Raw genomic sequence first — 18,868 nt, 5'->3', positions numbered from 1 at the left:
CCTATTATTTGCCTCGGTCGCAATGACTGAAGACAGAGGAGTAAAAAAGAAGTATGTGTTTCACTTACACTATCGCATCATTGTTGCATAGCCTTTGGGCAATGGCACATCCTCTTGTAAGTGAACAGATTGACATACTTTCTCCTTCGTTTAATTTGTCATCGCTGCTTATTCTTGAAACTTGTATTATCTCTGATTTATTCTTCCCCCAACATCCACTTCCAAGCATTTACATTATTTTGTACACAATGTTTCAACTGTATTTATTTAGATCTCCTTTGTTTAAACATATCTCCAAGAGTGATTTTGGTCAACTTCCTTTGGGGATGTGTCTACCTCTCCCCTTGTTCTTTGTCCTTACAAACAATGCCTCACACCCTGTTAGACCTCCCAAAAGATTTGTGTGAATTTGCTAGATGCACAGTTTCAGTATTTTTATTGGTAAAGCCTGTTGAAGTTAAATACTTTCTGTCTGCTTGCATTTTCCATTTATTCAGCAGCTTTCCAAACCAGAGGGAAGTATATTGTTCCTTCAAGCAATTTGTTTACCTTCCCTAAACAACAGTAAACAAAAAAGAACAAAACCGCTTTTGGATTTTTAGTTAGCAAAAGCATGAAAGATAACTGACTTGTTTTGGCACCACAGAAAGTTGCTCTGTAGATTTTGGAGTCAGGCTCCTAACAGAATGGATCTTGCTGTGTTTTCTGTGGAGAGAAAAAGAACCACTGAAGTAGAGACAGTTTTGGGTGTTGCCTTGAGCTTTTGGAAGAAAGGTGGACTATAAAATTAATCAACAAAATTAATTCAAAATTAAAAATATTTCCACTCAATCCCTCAATTTCCTTAACTCTTGTAGTAATTGTGGAGAACAAAAGCCCCAAATAGACATATTGGGGTGTCTATGTAGGACTTCTGATTCCAAAAGCTGACTCAGAATGTAAAACCTGTTGCTAAAATCAAGTTTTAACTCACCATGTTAGAGGGCTTTGGAAACAGATTTGGCAATGACCTGCCAAAAACCACTCTATTACTGTCTAACATTTCATCACCAGTAGTCAAACTGACTTTTTTTAAAAAGCAGAAAAACTTTAAACATTATTAACGCTATAACCCAAAGAGATGTTTTTGAACAACCGCATCTGTGATCAGAACTACCTTCTTTGGGCAGAAAAATCTCTTCTGCTCTTACTATAATTCTCTGCCAGCCAAGTCTCAAGCAGAAGCACTATGCTGGCTAAAAGTTTCAGAAGGGGTGATTGTAATAGAATGCTAACACGCAGGAGCTGGCAAGTTGGAAGTATTTATTCAAACAAAGGGGATAAAGAGCAATGCAATTAGTCACTGAACAAATGTTCTCAAAGTCAAAATACCACTATTTCTGCTAGAGGAGCAAGAATCTAAGGACTTCAGGATGGGGAAAAATATGCAATGCTTTTTCCTGCATTCTGATTGCTTTTGTTTTAGCAAATATACAATCAACTTCAACCCCAACTGGCTACCATATTTTTGGAGTATAAGACGCACCTTTGTCCCTCAGAAAATCTGGGTACATCTTATACAGCATTTTTTGCCTCCTGAAACCCTGCCCCTTCACCAAAATGGCCGTGCATAGCTTGTAGGAGCCATTTTTTGGGCCATTTTTTGCTCAATTTTGCCCCCCCAGCCCCCAGAAGCACTCCTAAATTCCTCCTAAAGGCTATGCATGCCCACTTTTTGACAAAAAATGGGCCCATTTTTGCTCATTTTGGGGGGGGGGCACCTCCAGGAGCCCTCTGCAACCCTCCTAAGGGCTTTTCATGCCCTTTTTGGGGGGGAAATTTTTGCAAAAAACAGGTGGGTTTTTGTGAGATTTGCAAAAACATTTGCAAATGTTGTAGAGTGCAAAAACTTTTTTTTATTTGCCTCTTCAAAACCTTGGTGCATCTTATACTCCAAAAAATACAGTAACTAAGAAAAATCAGTATTCCTGACACATGAGAAAGATCTTAAAAGTAAAAGATGTATCATCATCATCATCAAAAATTATCTCAAACCTCTCAAATTGCACTTTTTTATGTCCTCCTTCTTTAACATATTCAAGGACTTGCTTCTGAGTACGGCCACTAAAGAGAAGGAAGGAGGGAAAGAGAAAAAAAGAAAGAAACAATTATAAAAAACAGAAAATTAATAACTAATACATTAGTTTTGTGATTTTCATTCCTATGTGTCGCTATTGCATTTTGTTTCCTTATGGGCAGCAGTTGATGTCAGGGGAAAAAAATGGACGAAAAGTGCAGTGTTCATTGTGGTCATCCCAATTATGGCTCTGAAAAGAGCCACTGTGCTGTTGAGTCAACTACTCTAAAAATAATATTAGAAAGTCTACTGGTTTTATGATCTTTAAGAGGCTCAAATATTAATTATACTACAGTGTTTTCCCGACCTGGTTTTATTTTCTTTTGGGCTTGAAAATAAGCACTTATTTTCAGGGAGGTCTTATTTTTTTAAGCACAGGAGGTGGTGAGTATGGGGGCCGACAGGAGTGGGAACACAGCTACTACTGGGCCTGCCCTGTCCATACCACCGTCTGCTTGTCCGTGGCTGCAATGGGCCAAGTTCTTGGAATGTCCTGGCTTCCAACCACCGTGCATGCTGGCCCCTGCTCTACCGGGACACTTCTCAGCCACAGCGGGTGCCGTGCTGGCCACCAAGCGACTGCCTATGCTGCTTCTGGCTCTTTGCCCTCCAGGCAGGGTGGGCGGAGGCCAGGGCATGCTGAGAGCTTGGCCCCGATTGAGGCTGCAGGAAAGCAGACAGTGGGACGGAGAGAGCAGAGCTGATGGTAGCTGCCCAAACACTTTTCACCCAGAAGGAGACGAAGCTTTGTCTGCTTGCAAAGGGGATGCTTTGGAACGGAGCTAATTGCTCGGTTTCAAACCATCCCCTTTGCAAACACACAAAGCTTTTGAGTCTCCATCATTTCTTTGTCGGAGTGAATAGTGTTTGATCACCTATGGGGCGCTTGGGAATGGAGAGATTTGCCAAATGCTTTTTGCCCGGACAGAGAAATGATGGAGATTCAAAGCTTAATGTGTTTGCAAAGTGGACGGTTTGAAACTGAGCAATTAGCTTTGTTTAAAATGATCCTCATTGCAAGCAGACAAAGCTTCATCACCCTCTGGGCGAAAAGTGCACAGCAGAGCCAGGTGGAGGTAGAGACGAGCCCAACATGCCACACACTCCATCCTACTATCTCTTGGCTTGCCTGTGGCCAACCCACGCAGGCATCGGAATCACTTGCCTCCACCTTCTGCTGGTGCTGCTGTGCAAACCTCCCCTGAGTCAGGCAGCTGTGCAGCATGTCTGGATTGCCTGTCTTCTCCCCTACTCCTCTGCTTTCATGCTCAGACTTATTGGTATTTGTGCTACGCCAAGGGGCAGGCGGGCCAGACACCATTGGCCCCCACGTGCTCACCACCTCTTGTGCTGGTCACACCCATCCTCTTGGGCTTATTTTTGGGATAGGGCTTATATTGGGCCCCACCTAAAAAAATATAGGGCTTGTTTTGAGGGTGGGTCTTATTTTTGGGGAAACAAGGTATTATTATGCACTGGCAACAATTGACTGCCTTAATATTAAATGCAATCCTTTGGCTACATTCTCAGGGAGCTCATAAACTTTCTAAGGAGACAGAAAAAACAAAAAACAAATATTGCAAAAAATATTGAGCTTGGTAACAGTACTATATGTTGTAAATTCCAACAGTTATTCAGTGATATTTTTTTTACATTTATGATTCTGCAAATTACCCTAAAAACAGTCTGTCATCACCATAGATTTAATGAGGAAGACATGATCCCCTGCATATCTACTTGTATCCAGGTGGTGGCAAAGGTGGGACAAAGATGGAATGTGCACCATAACATTACTACAAATGTTAAAACTTACATTTTAACATCAAACTTCATTATGTAGGCATATAATTACAATAGTTCTGTGATAACATCAGGATGTATCACATATGCTGATGTATAAATTGTTAAAATATTCATGACCAAGAGAGACATGGGAACAAGGTCAGCCAATGAATAGGCATAGCAATTAAGTCAGCCAATGGGCGCTTAAACAGATCTGAGTCTGTGAAAAGAATTGAAACAGAAACTTAAGTAAGAAGTCTGGGGGTGGCTTAGTTGAATTAAGCTCTGTGCTGAGAAACTTAAGCAGTCTGCTGCTCTGAGAAGTAAACTAGCAGTCTGTCTGGGCTTGTCTGCTGAAATGGAACTGCTTGTGTTTGCCTGTAACTCTCCTGCCTTGTATTTACTTGGAAGAACCATCTGTTGGTATTGTACATTTATTCATTTATTCTTATGTATATAAAGAAGTTAATAAATCCAGCGGAATCAGTTATCTGTGTGTGCTTTCTGGATTTGAATTTATGCAACAAACTCTGACATAAATCCATTTGTGGATAAACTGACCCTCAATTTTTTAACCAAAATACAATGAAAAATGTAATCACCTATGGATATGCTGATAACATTTTTTCCATGGTACTTTGAGGGTCTGCTTAGTCATGGATGGCCTTACATGCACATGTACATTTGTGGAACATATAGCTAATTATGAAAGGTATTACCATATATACTCATGGATAAACTGAATCCAATTTGGAGTTCATTTTAGCACATAAAATTCTCAGTTTATCCTTGAGTATATACAGTACACGTATTTAAGAAGCACTTGTTCAGCAACCATTCAAATTTACAATAAGCACTAAACTAGTGATCCTTTCAATGGTCCTTGAAGTTCTGGCCATCAGAAGTTTCTGTGGTCATGTGGCTGCCAGTTGTGATGTTCTTTGCTGACTCCCTACAACAGTTCATGGGGAGGCAAATGGTGACATGACATCCTCATTTAATCGCAGTATCAGATTTCTTTCTGGCAACTGGAAGCTCTGGAATTGTCATTACTAAGTGTGGCAGTCAGGCAGTGGTGGGTTGCAGATGGTATGCTCTGGTACAGGCGTACTGGAGCCTGCACGGAGCACCGGGTACCGTTCCTCTATGGTGGTCTGGAGGGCCCACCCGCCCGCTTGAGCTCCTTACCTATCCTTTAAAGCCTTTGGTGCTTCCGCGCATGAGTATGGCGCGTAAAGCGCCTGTGTGACGCTCTGCCGAGCAGCTGGAGCATCGCGGAAGCTTGCAGAGGTGTCACTGGCAGGTACGACGCATGTGCACGCCGTAAGCGCACGCATGGGGCGCATCCATGTGGGTGACGCCGGGCCCGTTCCAACTGTACCGGTTGGAACGGGATCCGGAACCTACCACTGCAGTCAGGTGACATTGTGTTTATATCAGTGTCACTTAGTGAATGAAATTCCAGTCCCAACTCCCATTACCTGGATGTGTTTTCATTTTGACTCTGGAAAAACTCTGAAATTCTTTGTGAATCTGGCAACCTGTAGCACTCCTAGTAGATTTAAATCAAATTGGGGAAAAGTTGGTTGGACATTAAAATTTAGCATAGCAGGTTGTTGGGAAAAAGCATTATATTTGATCCAATCCATTCTCTCTCAAAAGGAATGAACAAACTTTTTCATGATTATGATAATGAAAAACAAAAGCTTACCTGAACCTAAAAGATGAGCCTCTGGTAAAAAGAACAGGTTTAGGTTTGGGTTTGGGTTCCTCAAACAGCCTGAAGAAGGCATGGTGTTCTACGCAAATTTTCCAAAAAGCCTTGCACAAATCCCGATTAGCCATTAGAAATTCCAGTGTGTCTTGGAAGTTACTCTAAAAAATAATAAAACTAGGTTTAGTATTGGAAAAAGAAAAGGAATAAAAAGAGACTGTACATAACAAAAAAAAATTTTTTTGTTTTGCTTTGAAGTAAGCATTTTTGCTTTGGCTGTCTGGTTTACTTAAAGATAGAATAAACTGGACATGGGCATAGTAAGTGTTGCCAGGGTGAAGTAGGAGTTCCAAGACAAAGTTGATCTGGACAACAGTGTCTTTTTAAGTTACTCTTGCCTTGTACCTTTGTGGTCTGGAGAGAAACGTGGAGCACAGAAACACACCAGGAATAAATGAGGACTTGATTTAAGGAAGTAATGAAAATTATCCTAAAATATGAAAATGCCAAGGGAGTCTGCCCTTCCAGAGACTTACATTTACATCTGGCCGTAGTTTAATAAGAAAACGCTTCCTCTTAAAGCTGAGCTTCCGAACTTTAGACCAGTTGAATGCATTTATCTTCGTGTAACCCTAATTATGATACATAATGAAGGAAAATAAGGTATTTGCTAGTCAGTGTGCATTATTGTCCCACATCAAATGAAAAACAAACAAAAATCCGCTTGTACTGTAGATGGATACTGGATTTTGTTAACCATATCCAATTAACAAGGACATGGCTCATATTACTTCTACCACGAATTTGACCAGTGATTTATGATCTGGAGGAATAGTCACAACAATCCCAATCTTTTCTGTTTGCAATCTGGATTAACTAGAATTAGAACCACTTACACACCTGAAACACCAGAATGCCTGTATGAGCCACTCCTAGGTTGATCTTGGTTCCTTCTCTGTCCTTAGCTGGATGCAACCGGATTCCATACATTTCCAAACGACGGGCAATTTCAAGCAGCTGGAAATCGGATTCTGCTGGGGTCTGACCACTGAAGGAGTTACAATGCGTTTCACAAGATAAAATGAAAATAGTTTTGAAGAACCTGCCTTTCCAAGGAAATACTGTTTCCTCCTCAACATGCTCTGTTATTCATTATAAGATAGAAGTTGACTTTATAAGTCATATTGCTTATTGCAATATCCACTAGAGCAGGGATGTCAAACTTGAATTGTCATGGCATCGTCACGTATTGCAACTCCCCCCAACTTAAACTAAACTGGGCATGGGCATGGCCAGTGTATGACACATCTAGCCCGTGGGCTGCAAGTTTGACACCCCTGCACTAGAATACACTATTTAACAGAGCTGAGAGTTTCATATACAAGAGTAATAAACTAGAAGTATAATAACCTTGTCTTCCCACTCCTCTGCAAATTAACCTAATATTTCTTCCAAATTTGGAAGATACTAATTGCTTACTTTAAAAAAATGGCTTTCATCAATAATGCAAATATTTTCTATTAATCTCCCTACTCGATTTATTACCATATCCAGTTCTCTCCACCACCCTTTTATCTTTTTCAGACATACATACATACACACATACACACACACATACATACATATATCCTATTGTATCAAGCCTGTTAGTGACATTCCAACATCACTTAATAGTAATGCTTAATAATAATAGTAAGTACAATGTACTTACATATGATTATGATGAAATTCCATTATTTTGTCTTCTAAAGCTTCTTGTTGAGGTATATATTTGTTTTTTGCTAAGTGTTCATGATCAATGGTTTCATCAAAATCCCCGATTTCAGCTAAAGGGAAAAAAATACTCAATGGATAAAAATCTAGATTTGGAGAGGAGACTTCTACTGGGAAATATAAATCATCCTGATTCTACAAACATTAGCAATATATTGTAGTTAGTTCAATAGGAAATCCCTCCAGAGTTTTCAATTTGCATTCTCAAGATGTATGTATCACAATGTATTTTTCATGTGAAGGTGTGAAAACACAAATATAAAATAGTGGACAACTGCAGCTGTCATGAACTTAGGTAATAGAAAAAAATCTACACCCCTTAGTACTTGTTTCAAATGCACATATACATGCACGCATGCACGCATGCACGCACATGCACACACCATATAGTGAACACCCCAAGTCCTTCTAATTCTTTACAGCATTTAGAGTTTCAATAGATATCGTCAGATATCATTAAGGCACATCTTGAAGACTTCCATTTGAAACTCCTAATGCAAATACTAGCTATCTGTGGTTAACCTGTTATATCTTAAGATATTTAGACACCACACAAGGCTTGATCCAATGTGGACTAACAAGTATTATAAAGATAAATCTTTTGGGAAACTCATTATTAGGGATTGGTATGCTTACACACAATGGAGAAATCTAAATAGACAATGTTTTCTATATAAAATAGAATATCATTTGATCATGAGTTTATCGAAATCATGTGCTGTCAGATATTTAAATCATATTCATTCATTGACAAAATTATCAAAAGTATATAGGATTTTAAAACAATAGTACCATGTTATGTCCTTGAGAAATATTTTAATTTGCATACTTAACTAGTAAATATGATATCAGAGAGGTATAATAGATAAAATCTTCTTGCCAACAAGAACCATTTTTGAAAGCCAATTCAGTTACTAATGTCATTCTAAAAAGCAGGATTACTTTTTAGAATGTCTTGAAATTTAAGGTCTCTTAGATGACTAGACCAACATTGTTCTTTGCCATTCATATTTTCACTGAAAAAGTGAAACTGAAGAATCACTTGTTCTTTTCCCAGCTCCTCGTGTAGCTTATTTTCCACTTTTTTTCATTAATTCTAATAGAATTAATCTCCAAACTTCCAAAATTGCTATTCTGAGAAATGGAGTATGGATCTCCATGTGTCAATTCAAAGCTGTTCATGGACTGGGGTAATTGAAATATGGAGATAGAAGACTTGAAAAATGGAATCACAGATTTTTCTTCAACATTCCATTTGATGTCATCTATTGATATGGACTTCAATAAAATTACATACATATACAGCACCTGTGCTTACTCTGTTTGTAGCAGCCATCTGATCTACATTCAGAACACTGAAATTAATCTAAAATTCTATTTTCTAGTACAACAGAGATTTTGGCCAGAACATAGAAATGGTTTTTTTTTTATTTGATTATTTCCAGAAGCTCCTGTTTGGGCTTACACTTACACATCTAAATGCAAAGCAGCTAATCTTTCTGGCTACTTCAGAGAGAGGTATGAAACAACAATATATTTTTTTCAAAATATAAGTGAGCTCCCAGAAGAAAAAGCTGGGATTTGGCTAAGGGAGTTATACAATCCCCCCATTGTTATTTCACATTCTATTTTTAAAGATTGGATGTATTCTCACTTTTACATCTTCAGCCCTTGGTGTTACGTGGATAAAGTCGGTGACTTTAGAATGTCAACTAATGTAACAGTGATTGTAAACAAGGAAACAGTTTATTAGAAATTGCTAGTCTTTTCCCCTCTAAACATAGACATTGTGGATCTACCACTGAACAAATATTTTAGGTAAATATTGCATAATATTTGAGATACAAGAATACAAGAAAGAAAAAGTAAATTTCTGAGAACAGCTTTATTTTCAGCTATTTATAGAAAAATATTACCTAACATTATACTGTTCAAAATGCAGAAGTTAAAAAATGGGGAAAAATTACTTACACTGTACAATGTGTGATATTAAGAGAGCAGCACTAGTGTCATTACAGGTTAGTCTTCCTTGTGCTAAATCCTGTTTAACTTGCAATGCAAATAAGTACCTGAAAGGGAACATAAAAACGAAAATATTACTGACACTTTTATGGAGTGTTCGTAAAATCAAAATGTTTACAGATCCCTTACTAACAAGTTTACTTGGGATGAACAATTCACCCATACATTAAGTTTATCAGGTAGGGTCTTTCTCTAAGAACCTGATATTTACATACATTTTTGCTTCAAGCACATTGGAATACCTTCTTTATGGAAGTCTCACCACTGACACTATTAGAATATTTGTGGTGCCCAGCAAAGCCTCTCTCTATTTTTTTGCGTAAACTCTTTCAATGTTTCCTTTTCTAAATAGTTATTTTTATGTTATTATTTATCATTCTGAATGTGTATATTGTTCAAATGACACTAATTTATGCTTACACGAATAAAACATTTTTGCACAACAAACATCACAAAATGTTTTTACAAATTATGAGCACCAGAGATTATTACTTTCACTATTGTGACCATTGATTCAGCCCTATTAGAAGAGGGAAAGATACCATCAAATTCTTCAGTCAATGATGAAGTAAAAGTTGCCCTTCTTTATCATGAAAAAAAACCCCTTGCCTTTTCATTGTTATTAGAGAACACCATTTGACTTAGTAATTTCTTTAAAAGATGTCACAAGATCCAAAGATTCGGCAAGGAATATCTTAGTAAAATCATCACTCAGTTGCTTTGAGTGGAATAGGGAATCTGCCTGCCCTCTCTCAAGCTCTGCTGGATTCTCTATGCGGAGAGTGACAGAAGGGGCACAGCTACCGACGTGGGAAATTAGGTGTCGGGGAAGAAAAGGGAAAAAATCAGTGGGGATAAAATCTTCAGTAAATGCATATAGGTAAGAGTCAGATGCTAATGACTAATCTAGCAATATAAAATAAGCAATTATGGATTAAGAGATGAAATTATAATATAAGCAAGTGCTGACAATTCATTTTAAAGTATGAAGATATTGAGGTACAGAAATAAAAATCAGCTCCATTCCCACTTAAAAAATAAATCTGAATAGAACAATAGAACAAGTTAAACCAAATTTTAGATCAGACAAGCCTGGAATCCTTTCAAGTAAACTCCTGACCTCACCTTAATATGGTTTATTTTAAAATTTGGTATGAATATTCCCAATTCTTGTTGTCTTGATGAAGAGGAATTTAAAACGGATGCTTACACCAACCTTGTTAATTCTTCTTGCAGCTGAGCATGATCAGGTGGGAAGAATTTTACCACAAATTTTAGAATGATATGCTTAGGTCCTAAGAGACAAAATGAGGGGCAACAATGACAAAAGCCAACAATTTATTGGTTACATATATTGTATGTGAATATTTCATTCATAGCATGACTTAAGAAGTGACTGAACAGTCACTTCTTGTACTTCAATGTACTATTAATAAAAAGTTAAGGAATGCAACATCAAGTATAATATTGACTAAACCAAACTACATCTCAGAGCAAAAGAAATTTAGCCACTCTTAATAATCCTAGAATCTTTCCTGAAAAAAAAAACGTTTTGAAATTATCTTGGCAAATACTAATCTCTGATTTTTGAGACCTTTTCTTCTCCTATAATCTAGATAGAGAAAAAAATTATCTGCTCAAAAAATGCAGTTTCTTACTTAGTTCCTGAACTAAATATTTAAGTGCTTAAAAAGAAAATGTACAATTAACAAATTTGTTTCACTACTCTGTTAGTCAGGATTGGTTTAGTGAAGATATTACTAGGAGTAAACTTCACACCTAAGTTTGTATGCTGTAATAGCAGGCAGAAAGAAAGAAGGCAAGGTCCAATAAATACATAGTATTCAAAAATAGCATTTTTTTCTGTCCTAAATCAAATAAATTCTGGTCTTCATTGAAACTCTCTGTCCTAACCATCTGCTGAGAGTATACAGTAGTTGCATTTACTTCTTTATTTGGTACATTTTTTATAGGTCCAACATTCTCAAACATTTATAGTAAGAGCAATGTTCAAATAAGGCGTATATTTGTAAAATTCAATTAGATTTTGTCTATACATTTAGTTGCAATAAAATCAGGAAAGGCTATCATCTGAAACTGGGTCTATATTTGCACCAAAAGAAAACTGTCAACACATACTTTTGATTTGTTTTATGATAGGTTTCAAAAGATCCAGCCAAACCTAGGGAAAAAGAAAAAGATATAATCACTGGTGCAGCTAAAACAAGAAACAAGAGCTTCATAGTATATAATCCAATCATTCCTAGATTGCATCATTTTACCAGATCTGAACTGTATACATTTGGATCATCAATGAATACTGCATCTGGCAATCATCCTAGTTTTTTTCAGGTCAGATTTCACAGCCCTATTTTAAGATGAAGGCAAAGACAGCTAATTTCATTGAACAGAATGCAGCCAGCACAGGAGATACAAATGTGGATTACAAACTCCAGGAGCAATCATACACATAGTAGGATATATAACTGTATTAAACTGAATTTTCAGAGGAAAAAACATATTCACAATAGTGATATCTTGCCAAAACCCCCACCAAAATAATTATAGCATGATCTGTTCTCCACAGAAGTACTAAAATTAAATAAAGAGAATCCAATTAAACAAATGAATCAAAATCATTATGCTTGCTTGTTTAAATTTATTGAGGAAAATGATCCAAAGCTGCATATTGGTGTGTGGTAGAATAATGTGAACCTTTGGTTTTAATAACTGTGCCCCACTCAGACAGCAATAACTGCAACTAAATGTTTCTGATAATACTTGATCAGTCCATCATTGATTTGGAGGAATTTTAGTCCAGCTTCAACTCTGGAATATTGGTAGGTTTCCTTGCATGAACTACCTGCTTCAGGTCCTTCAACAATATTTTTCTAGGATTATTAAGATCAGGATTTTGACTTGGCATTCCAAAACATTAACTTTCTTCTGCTTTATACAACTTGTGTGTTTTGGGTCACTGTCTTGCTGAATGGCCCACTTTTTCTTGAGCTCCAGATTACAAACATCCTGTAGAATTGATTGGAACAATTCAGAATTCAAAGTTTAATCTTGGTTTAGAGGCCACAGAGAAACCATGATACTGCCACCAACATGTTTCACAAAGGGCTAAGGTTCTCCTGCTGGAATGCAGTATTTGTCTTTCAGCAAATATGATACTTTTTATTTAAGCCAAAATTTTCTATTTTTGTCTCATTCATCCACAGAACATTCTTCCAATAGTCTTCTTGTTAATCCATGTGGGTTTATTGTTTCATAAACTGTAGATAGGCAGCAATGTTCTTTATGTAGAGTAGTAGCTTTCTCTTTGCAGTCTTGCCATGCTCACCATTGTTATTCAGTGTTGCCCTGCTGGCGGTCTCATGAATATCAACATTCTCCAATGCAAGTGTGCTATTACTTTTTAGACATTACCTGGCTCTTGAAGACATCTTGGAGCATTAATGCAATATGTAGCAATGACTGTTGTTTTTTTACATCCTAGATAGTAAACACCCAGAATTCTCTTATTTAAATATGGGCAAGACCTCACATACTCACACCTGATTATCAACTCTTTGATTAAAATACCTAATTTCTCCTCCAAATAAGTTGATATTCCAAGAGTTGACATACTTTTGGCACACACACACACACACCCTCTCTCTCTTTTAAAACAATAAATAAATGAACAAATATTTTTTTGACTCATTAGATTATTAATAGTTGTGTGAAGAACAGATCATTTTTACGTGATATTTATGGAGAAATATTGAAAATTCAAAGACTACGTAAACTTTTAAGCACCATTGTGCATTGCATTCATACTAATGTATTTCTGGATGCAACACACACAGACACAGACACACACACACACACACACACACACACACACACAGAGGGAAGGAGGGAGAGAGAGAGAGAGAGAGATTCCCACGGAGTTAAATATGTTTAACTCCTAGATAGTAAGAAGGCAAACTTTTCTCTCACAAAAAGAAAACTCACTTTGTCCTGAACAAGAGGGCTCGAAAGAATCGTACATTTGTTCAGGACAAAACTTGAATAGCTCTTTGTTATACCAAGTTAAAAGCATATCCTCCTTTCAGAAAAATAGCTCAGAACCCACAAAAAAAAATGTGTCCAAGTTCTGGCCCATTAATGCATTTTGATTATTTTGAGGGGAAAAACTATTAATTTAAAATTGTTTTTGTTACCCAATAAAAATGTCTATGCCTTAGTCATTTATGTTCATTTGAGGAAAAACAGTTTTTAGACTTTTTTTAAAAAAAACAGATCCTGGTATTTCTTGGCATTATAATAATATTTTGTTTTGAACTTCACACTTGGCACCCAGAAAAATGTGTGCACTGCCAAATTTCTGAAAAGAATGACTAAAATACAACCCAGTTATAATTGCATGGGTACCCAGCACAGGAGTAGAAGGTTTTACAAAGTTATTTCTGGTGCAGAAATGATAAACTCAGAAAGAAAACACCACAGACTATACTCCTCTGTGGTAGAAAGTGATACTCTCTTAGAAAAGCTTAAAATACACAACAGTTGCCAAGGTACAACAGATTTGTTTCCAGCAGAAGAGAGGAAGAAAAGGATGAACAGATGTTATTTTCATAATGTTAAACATAATGAATCGGACAGCTATTACTCAGTCCAAAATTAATTATCTTTCCATCAAGGCTAGAGTTTTATTCTTGAAATAATAAAAAACTTCTCCAATAGATATGTGCACACATTTTAGTAAAACAGAAGTGTAAGTTCATCTAGAACAGTATGTTTTGCTCTACTGCAGTGTATATTATTTATGGACAAGCATATTGCACATTTGTGATTGATTGATTGATTGATTGATTGTGATCTGGGAAACAAGAATATTTATTCATATGCTCTTGCTTATCTACTTTGCTTTCAAGTGAGAAAAATACAACACATTTTAAGGCAGCTATGAAGTGGCAAACATTTAAGAGCATGAAAAGATTATAAAATGATATCATGGGAGAGATGATTTAGGCAAAATATCTTTACATACCATGACCTTCTTATGATCCAGAAACTCAAGGCCAAAATAATCACCTTCAACAAGATTCAGATGGTTGCAGACGGCATCCAATAAAATCTTTCCTGGAGCTCTTTGCTGTAGTGAAAAACAAACATTATACATTATATATGAAAATGAAAAACCCACATTAAAAATCCATTTCAAATTCAAGTTATTTTGTCTTCTCACATATAGGCAAGCAGATAACAAAACTGTGTACAGTCTATTTTTAGGTGAATGTTAAAGTACTGAAGGCTCTATGCTGTCTCTGCTTTACTATATAATACAATAAGTTAGTTGAAAAGTGGATAAAAAGGCACCAAGTAAGCTAGCTGCATGCTCTTCCATTTAGTTCGTCAGCTGCCAGGTAACTATTTTCCTTTTAAGAAATGGGAGGGAAAGGGACAACTGATTTATAGGTTTGAAATTTACACAACACAACCACACCCACCCACAATACTTGGGTCAAGATCAAAACACAGGAATTCAAAGCATTCACCAAAGGTATCAACTCTGTGGACAGATGCATCACATTCACAAGGGAAAATGTTAAGGAAAATAGTCTAGCCTTCCTGGACTACACTGTACACATTAAGGAAAACAGAAGCACATTAAGGAAGACAGAAAATATTGTAGTTTACAGAAAACTCATACACATAGATCAGGTTTTTACATTTTGATTCTCACCACCCACTGGAGCACAAAATGGGAGTCATCAAAATATACCTATACAACTGAAGGCCTACCTAGGAGCAAAGATGACACAGAAAGAGAATTAAAACACATCAAGGAAGCCCTCAGAATGTGTGGCTATCCCAAGTAAGCCTTCATCAAATCCTCCAAAAGACCCAGCAGGAGCTCCTCTATAACAGACAAAGAAGAGAACACTAAACAAAGCAATGTTGTCATTCCATATGTTGCAGGAAAATCAGAAAAGCTCAGGAAGATCTTCAGCCAACACAACATACATGCCACTTCAAGCCCAAGAATACACCAAGGCATCTTAAAGATAAGCTCTATACATTGGGGAAACAAACAACCCCTTCATAAGTGCATGACACAACACAGAACAAACTCATCAGGACAAGATTCTGCAGTCCATCTGCATTTAAAAGAAAAAAAAGCTACCCTTTTGAAGGCAGCAAAGTCCACATTTTGGACAGAGAGAACAGCTGCTTTGAAAGAAGGGTCAAAGAGGCTATCTATGTCAAAACTGAACAGTCCTCTTTCTCAGCAGAGGGGGAGGGATACAACATCATCTATCTCCAGTCTACAACATAGTCATTTCAACTGTTCCAAGAAGGCTCCACATCCATTTGCATTACTCAGGTGACTGTTAGGTAAGCTCCCCATTGGGAGAGTGAGTGCGTTCAGAGAAGTGTTTTGAGAGTGTTGTTGGAGAACACACAAACCAGCATACAGACACATTGCAGTTTAAATAGGCTTTTACTTTCATGGAAATAGAGGAATCAGAGTCCATCAAACAGTCCAAGTCATACACGGTTAAGACAGTCAGTCATCAATGTCTTTCAGTTAAGGGATAATCCAACTAACATAGTCCATAATCATACAAACAGTCCGGTACACAAACTTTGCTAGCAGTTGCAAAACTTACAATAGCTCACGCTGATCACTATACAGCACTTCTAACAGCCAGCTTTCAAACACTCAGATCAGATCAGCATCTAACAGTGATTCTGGCTCCATCTTATGGCTGATTGAGGAAACAGCAACCAATCACATTTTACAGCATGATTTAAAGAAACAGGTACAACATTGTTACATGATTTATATATTGCCAACCCAACCATTAGATTATATTCCTAACAATGACCCTGACAACAAGATACATCTCTAGGTAGCCTCAACAACTCTCTAAAAGAATGCAAATGGCCAGCTGTCTGCAAGGAGTTTAAATCCTTCTAATCCCCATCTTCCAGAGCTGAAGTAGCCAGTTGCCTCTTGAAAAAATACCTTTGGGACACACTCACACCCACACCCCCTTTAAAAAAGAAACAATTGTAACAATAGCCAACAAGAGATTCTATTCTTCCTCCAATTACAATAATCTGAAATTAAGCATATTTTTAATTCTCCTCCCAACTCTTTTTGTTTTTTGTTTTGGAAAACATAAATTTCCATTTCAGATAAGCCTGTTGACAATGTAATTGTAAACTGCCCTATATAAACCCTGAATCATCAGTGTTGACATTGAGGTTTTCAGGATTCACCATAAAAGCCTATGTAAATTTGTTCAGATATAATTCCCAGTATTTAGTTCCGATTACTGTCCTGCAATTTGCTTTTCATCTGCACCCTCCAGCATTCCTCATTCCCTCCCTTCTCCTTAACACCCTCTTGGAATAAAGATTTTCATTCTTCTTTCATTGCACATCACATTTTAGACTCCATTACAGTACTTTCAATGTTTGACTCACTCTAAAGAAATTCCGGATCAATAAACAAATGATCTACTACTCTAGAGAGCACTGTATGTGCTCCATTCTTTAATGTGAACTTTTAATAAAGAAAGGATTGAGGCAGAGAGAAAAAAAACTTGAAATGTTGATATAACACATGACCCTTCAGTTTTTATCATCTGTTTGAAATTAAAGATTTCTAAATGAAAATGTATCATAAAGTTGATCAAATTGAACTACCAATAAACACATTTAATATTCTAGAAGCTTTTAATCAACTAAAGTAAATTCATGTAAGCAAAGTTTTTATAGCTATTGAATCATAATCATTCTCTCTCTCTCTTGCTCTCTCTCTCTCATTTTCATTGAGCTCCCTCACTTTTAATTACAATATTGATTGCTATTTGTGAATATATAAATGTATTATGGGGGAATTTCATGCACACTACAGATTAGTAAAAAAATGAAATGCACACAGTAAGCCATACGAATGGCTTGTCATATGAAATAATCCCTCTATAAGGCAGATGGACGGCTTCAAAATTTCATAAATAAATAGTTACAATATGGACTTAATTTTGGATTCTCAAAGATATGTGTAATACTATCATTTGCCATGCGCAAAAGATCAGGGCCACACATGAAGGTCTAACTATACTGATTTATTGCTACTCATGCCTATGCACAGGAATTTTCTCAAGTAAAGGTTAACACCTGCAAGGAGTTAGGTAAGGGTCAATGGAATTCAAGGAAGGTTGGACTTAGTCCTCTTGCTGATCCCTCTTTTAACTCCATTCACAGTTTCTGCCAGTCCTTCCCCTAATCATTAGCATGAAAAATGATAATAAATATTTTTGAAATCTTAGAGTTGTGATTATGCAAAGTCCAAATCTACTTCAAAGTTTTGGATCTAATTTATTTCTTCTCTCCATCTATCCACCGGTTGCTAAACAATAAGGAGAAGGCGTAACAATATAGGTCTCATAATTGAGGCCATTACTCATCAGTGCATATTCAAAAGCATCCTTTCTTACTTGGAAATGGCAAAGGAATTTCCTCAGGTCAATAACAGTGGTATTGATAGATTTTTAAAAATGATACTCATATATTCCTAGGAGCCTCGGGAGTATTAAGAAAGAGGCCTAAAAGACTCACTATCATCAGCCAATTCTTATCGTTTCAACAGGAAGGAAACAAGGGTTTTCCTCCCAATCAGCTTGGACTCAGGACGCAAAGAATAGAATGGGAATGGGGCCAGTCAGAGGTGGTATTTACCTCTGGTTTGCACATACAAAAGCAGGGTTTGATCCTGACTTATTTGATCATGAATGCCTTTGACTGAAAAGATGGAAAAGGAATCTCCTGAATACTTTCTGAAAAAAATATCAAATGAAGCTTGCCACTCACTAATGGTACTGGCATTAAAAGGAGTGGGTGGGGATGTGTTCATTTTGTTGTTGCCCATCACAGGAAATAACATGTTTCCCCCTTTAATGGTACCCCATTACTTGGCATCTGACGACAGCTGCCTTATCTATGTAATGTTAGTGATTCATTTGACACAGAGATCAATAATAAGTCTCATGAAGTTCTGCACTAACAGATGAAGTGACATCTGTGGAAGAAAATGTGTTCAATTCCAAGAAGCAATCCAGCCAATTTCAATTAACCTATTTTTTTACATTTTATTTACTCCCCCTCCAAAGTGCTGATTTCACAACAAACATATTCAGCTTCAACAAACAACAAGCCGTTTTTCTTTTCTTTCCTCAATATTTCCTGACAGTATTGGAAAAAAAAGTATTCCCCTGGCCTCCAAGCTAGTCAAAAGTACACTACGTTCCTTCTTTCTTCACTAAACCTAAAACAAGTTTCAGAATGTTTATTAGGAAAACCTGAGATTGAATTTCATAGTCCCTAACTTCAGGGGAATAATATAATAGTGCCATTCAGTTCAGTGTATCTCTGCAGCAAACAAAGAGGCACTGGAA

At 36.9% G+C, this 18,868-nt stretch overlaps 1 protein-coding gene across 4 annotated transcripts in view; it reads right to left on the bottom strand.

Moving 5' to 3' along the window:
* Positions 1-18,868, bottom strand: part of FARP1 (FERM, ARH/RhoGEF and pleckstrin domain protein 1) — a 144,840-nt gene that overhangs the window by 53,227 nt on the left and 72,745 nt on the right. For 2 of the 4 annotated variants that reach the window (XM_032226665.1, XM_032226666.1), the window contains exons 3-12: positions 14,449-14,553; positions 11,547-11,589; positions 10,618-10,702; positions 9,357-9,454; positions 7,324-7,438; positions 6,513-6,660; positions 6,149-6,244; positions 5,610-5,773; positions 2,035-2,103; positions 630-705 (exon numbers count right to left, since the gene is read on the bottom strand). In XM_032226665.1, coding sequence (XP_032082556.1) covers positions 630-705; positions 2,035-2,103; positions 5,610-5,773; positions 6,149-6,244; positions 6,513-6,660; positions 7,324-7,438; positions 9,357-9,454; positions 10,618-10,702; positions 11,547-11,589; positions 14,449-14,553 — 999 coding nt within the window. The remainder of the gene's footprint in view (positions 1-629; positions 706-2,034; positions 2,104-5,609; positions 5,774-6,148; positions 6,245-6,512; positions 6,661-7,323; positions 7,439-9,356; positions 9,455-10,617; positions 10,703-11,546; positions 11,590-14,448; positions 14,554-18,868) is intronic. The other 2 variants (XM_032226667.1, XM_032226668.1) reach the window with 1 other exon arrangement.

This window comes from Thamnophis elegans, chromosome 11, assembly GCF_009769535.1.
Source record: "Thamnophis elegans isolate rThaEle1 chromosome 11, rThaEle1.pri, whole genome shotgun sequence".
NCBI lineage: Eukaryota > Metazoa > Chordata > Lepidosauria > Squamata > Colubridae > Thamnophis > Thamnophis elegans.
This window is presented reverse-complemented; position numbering and strand designations above follow the sequence as displayed.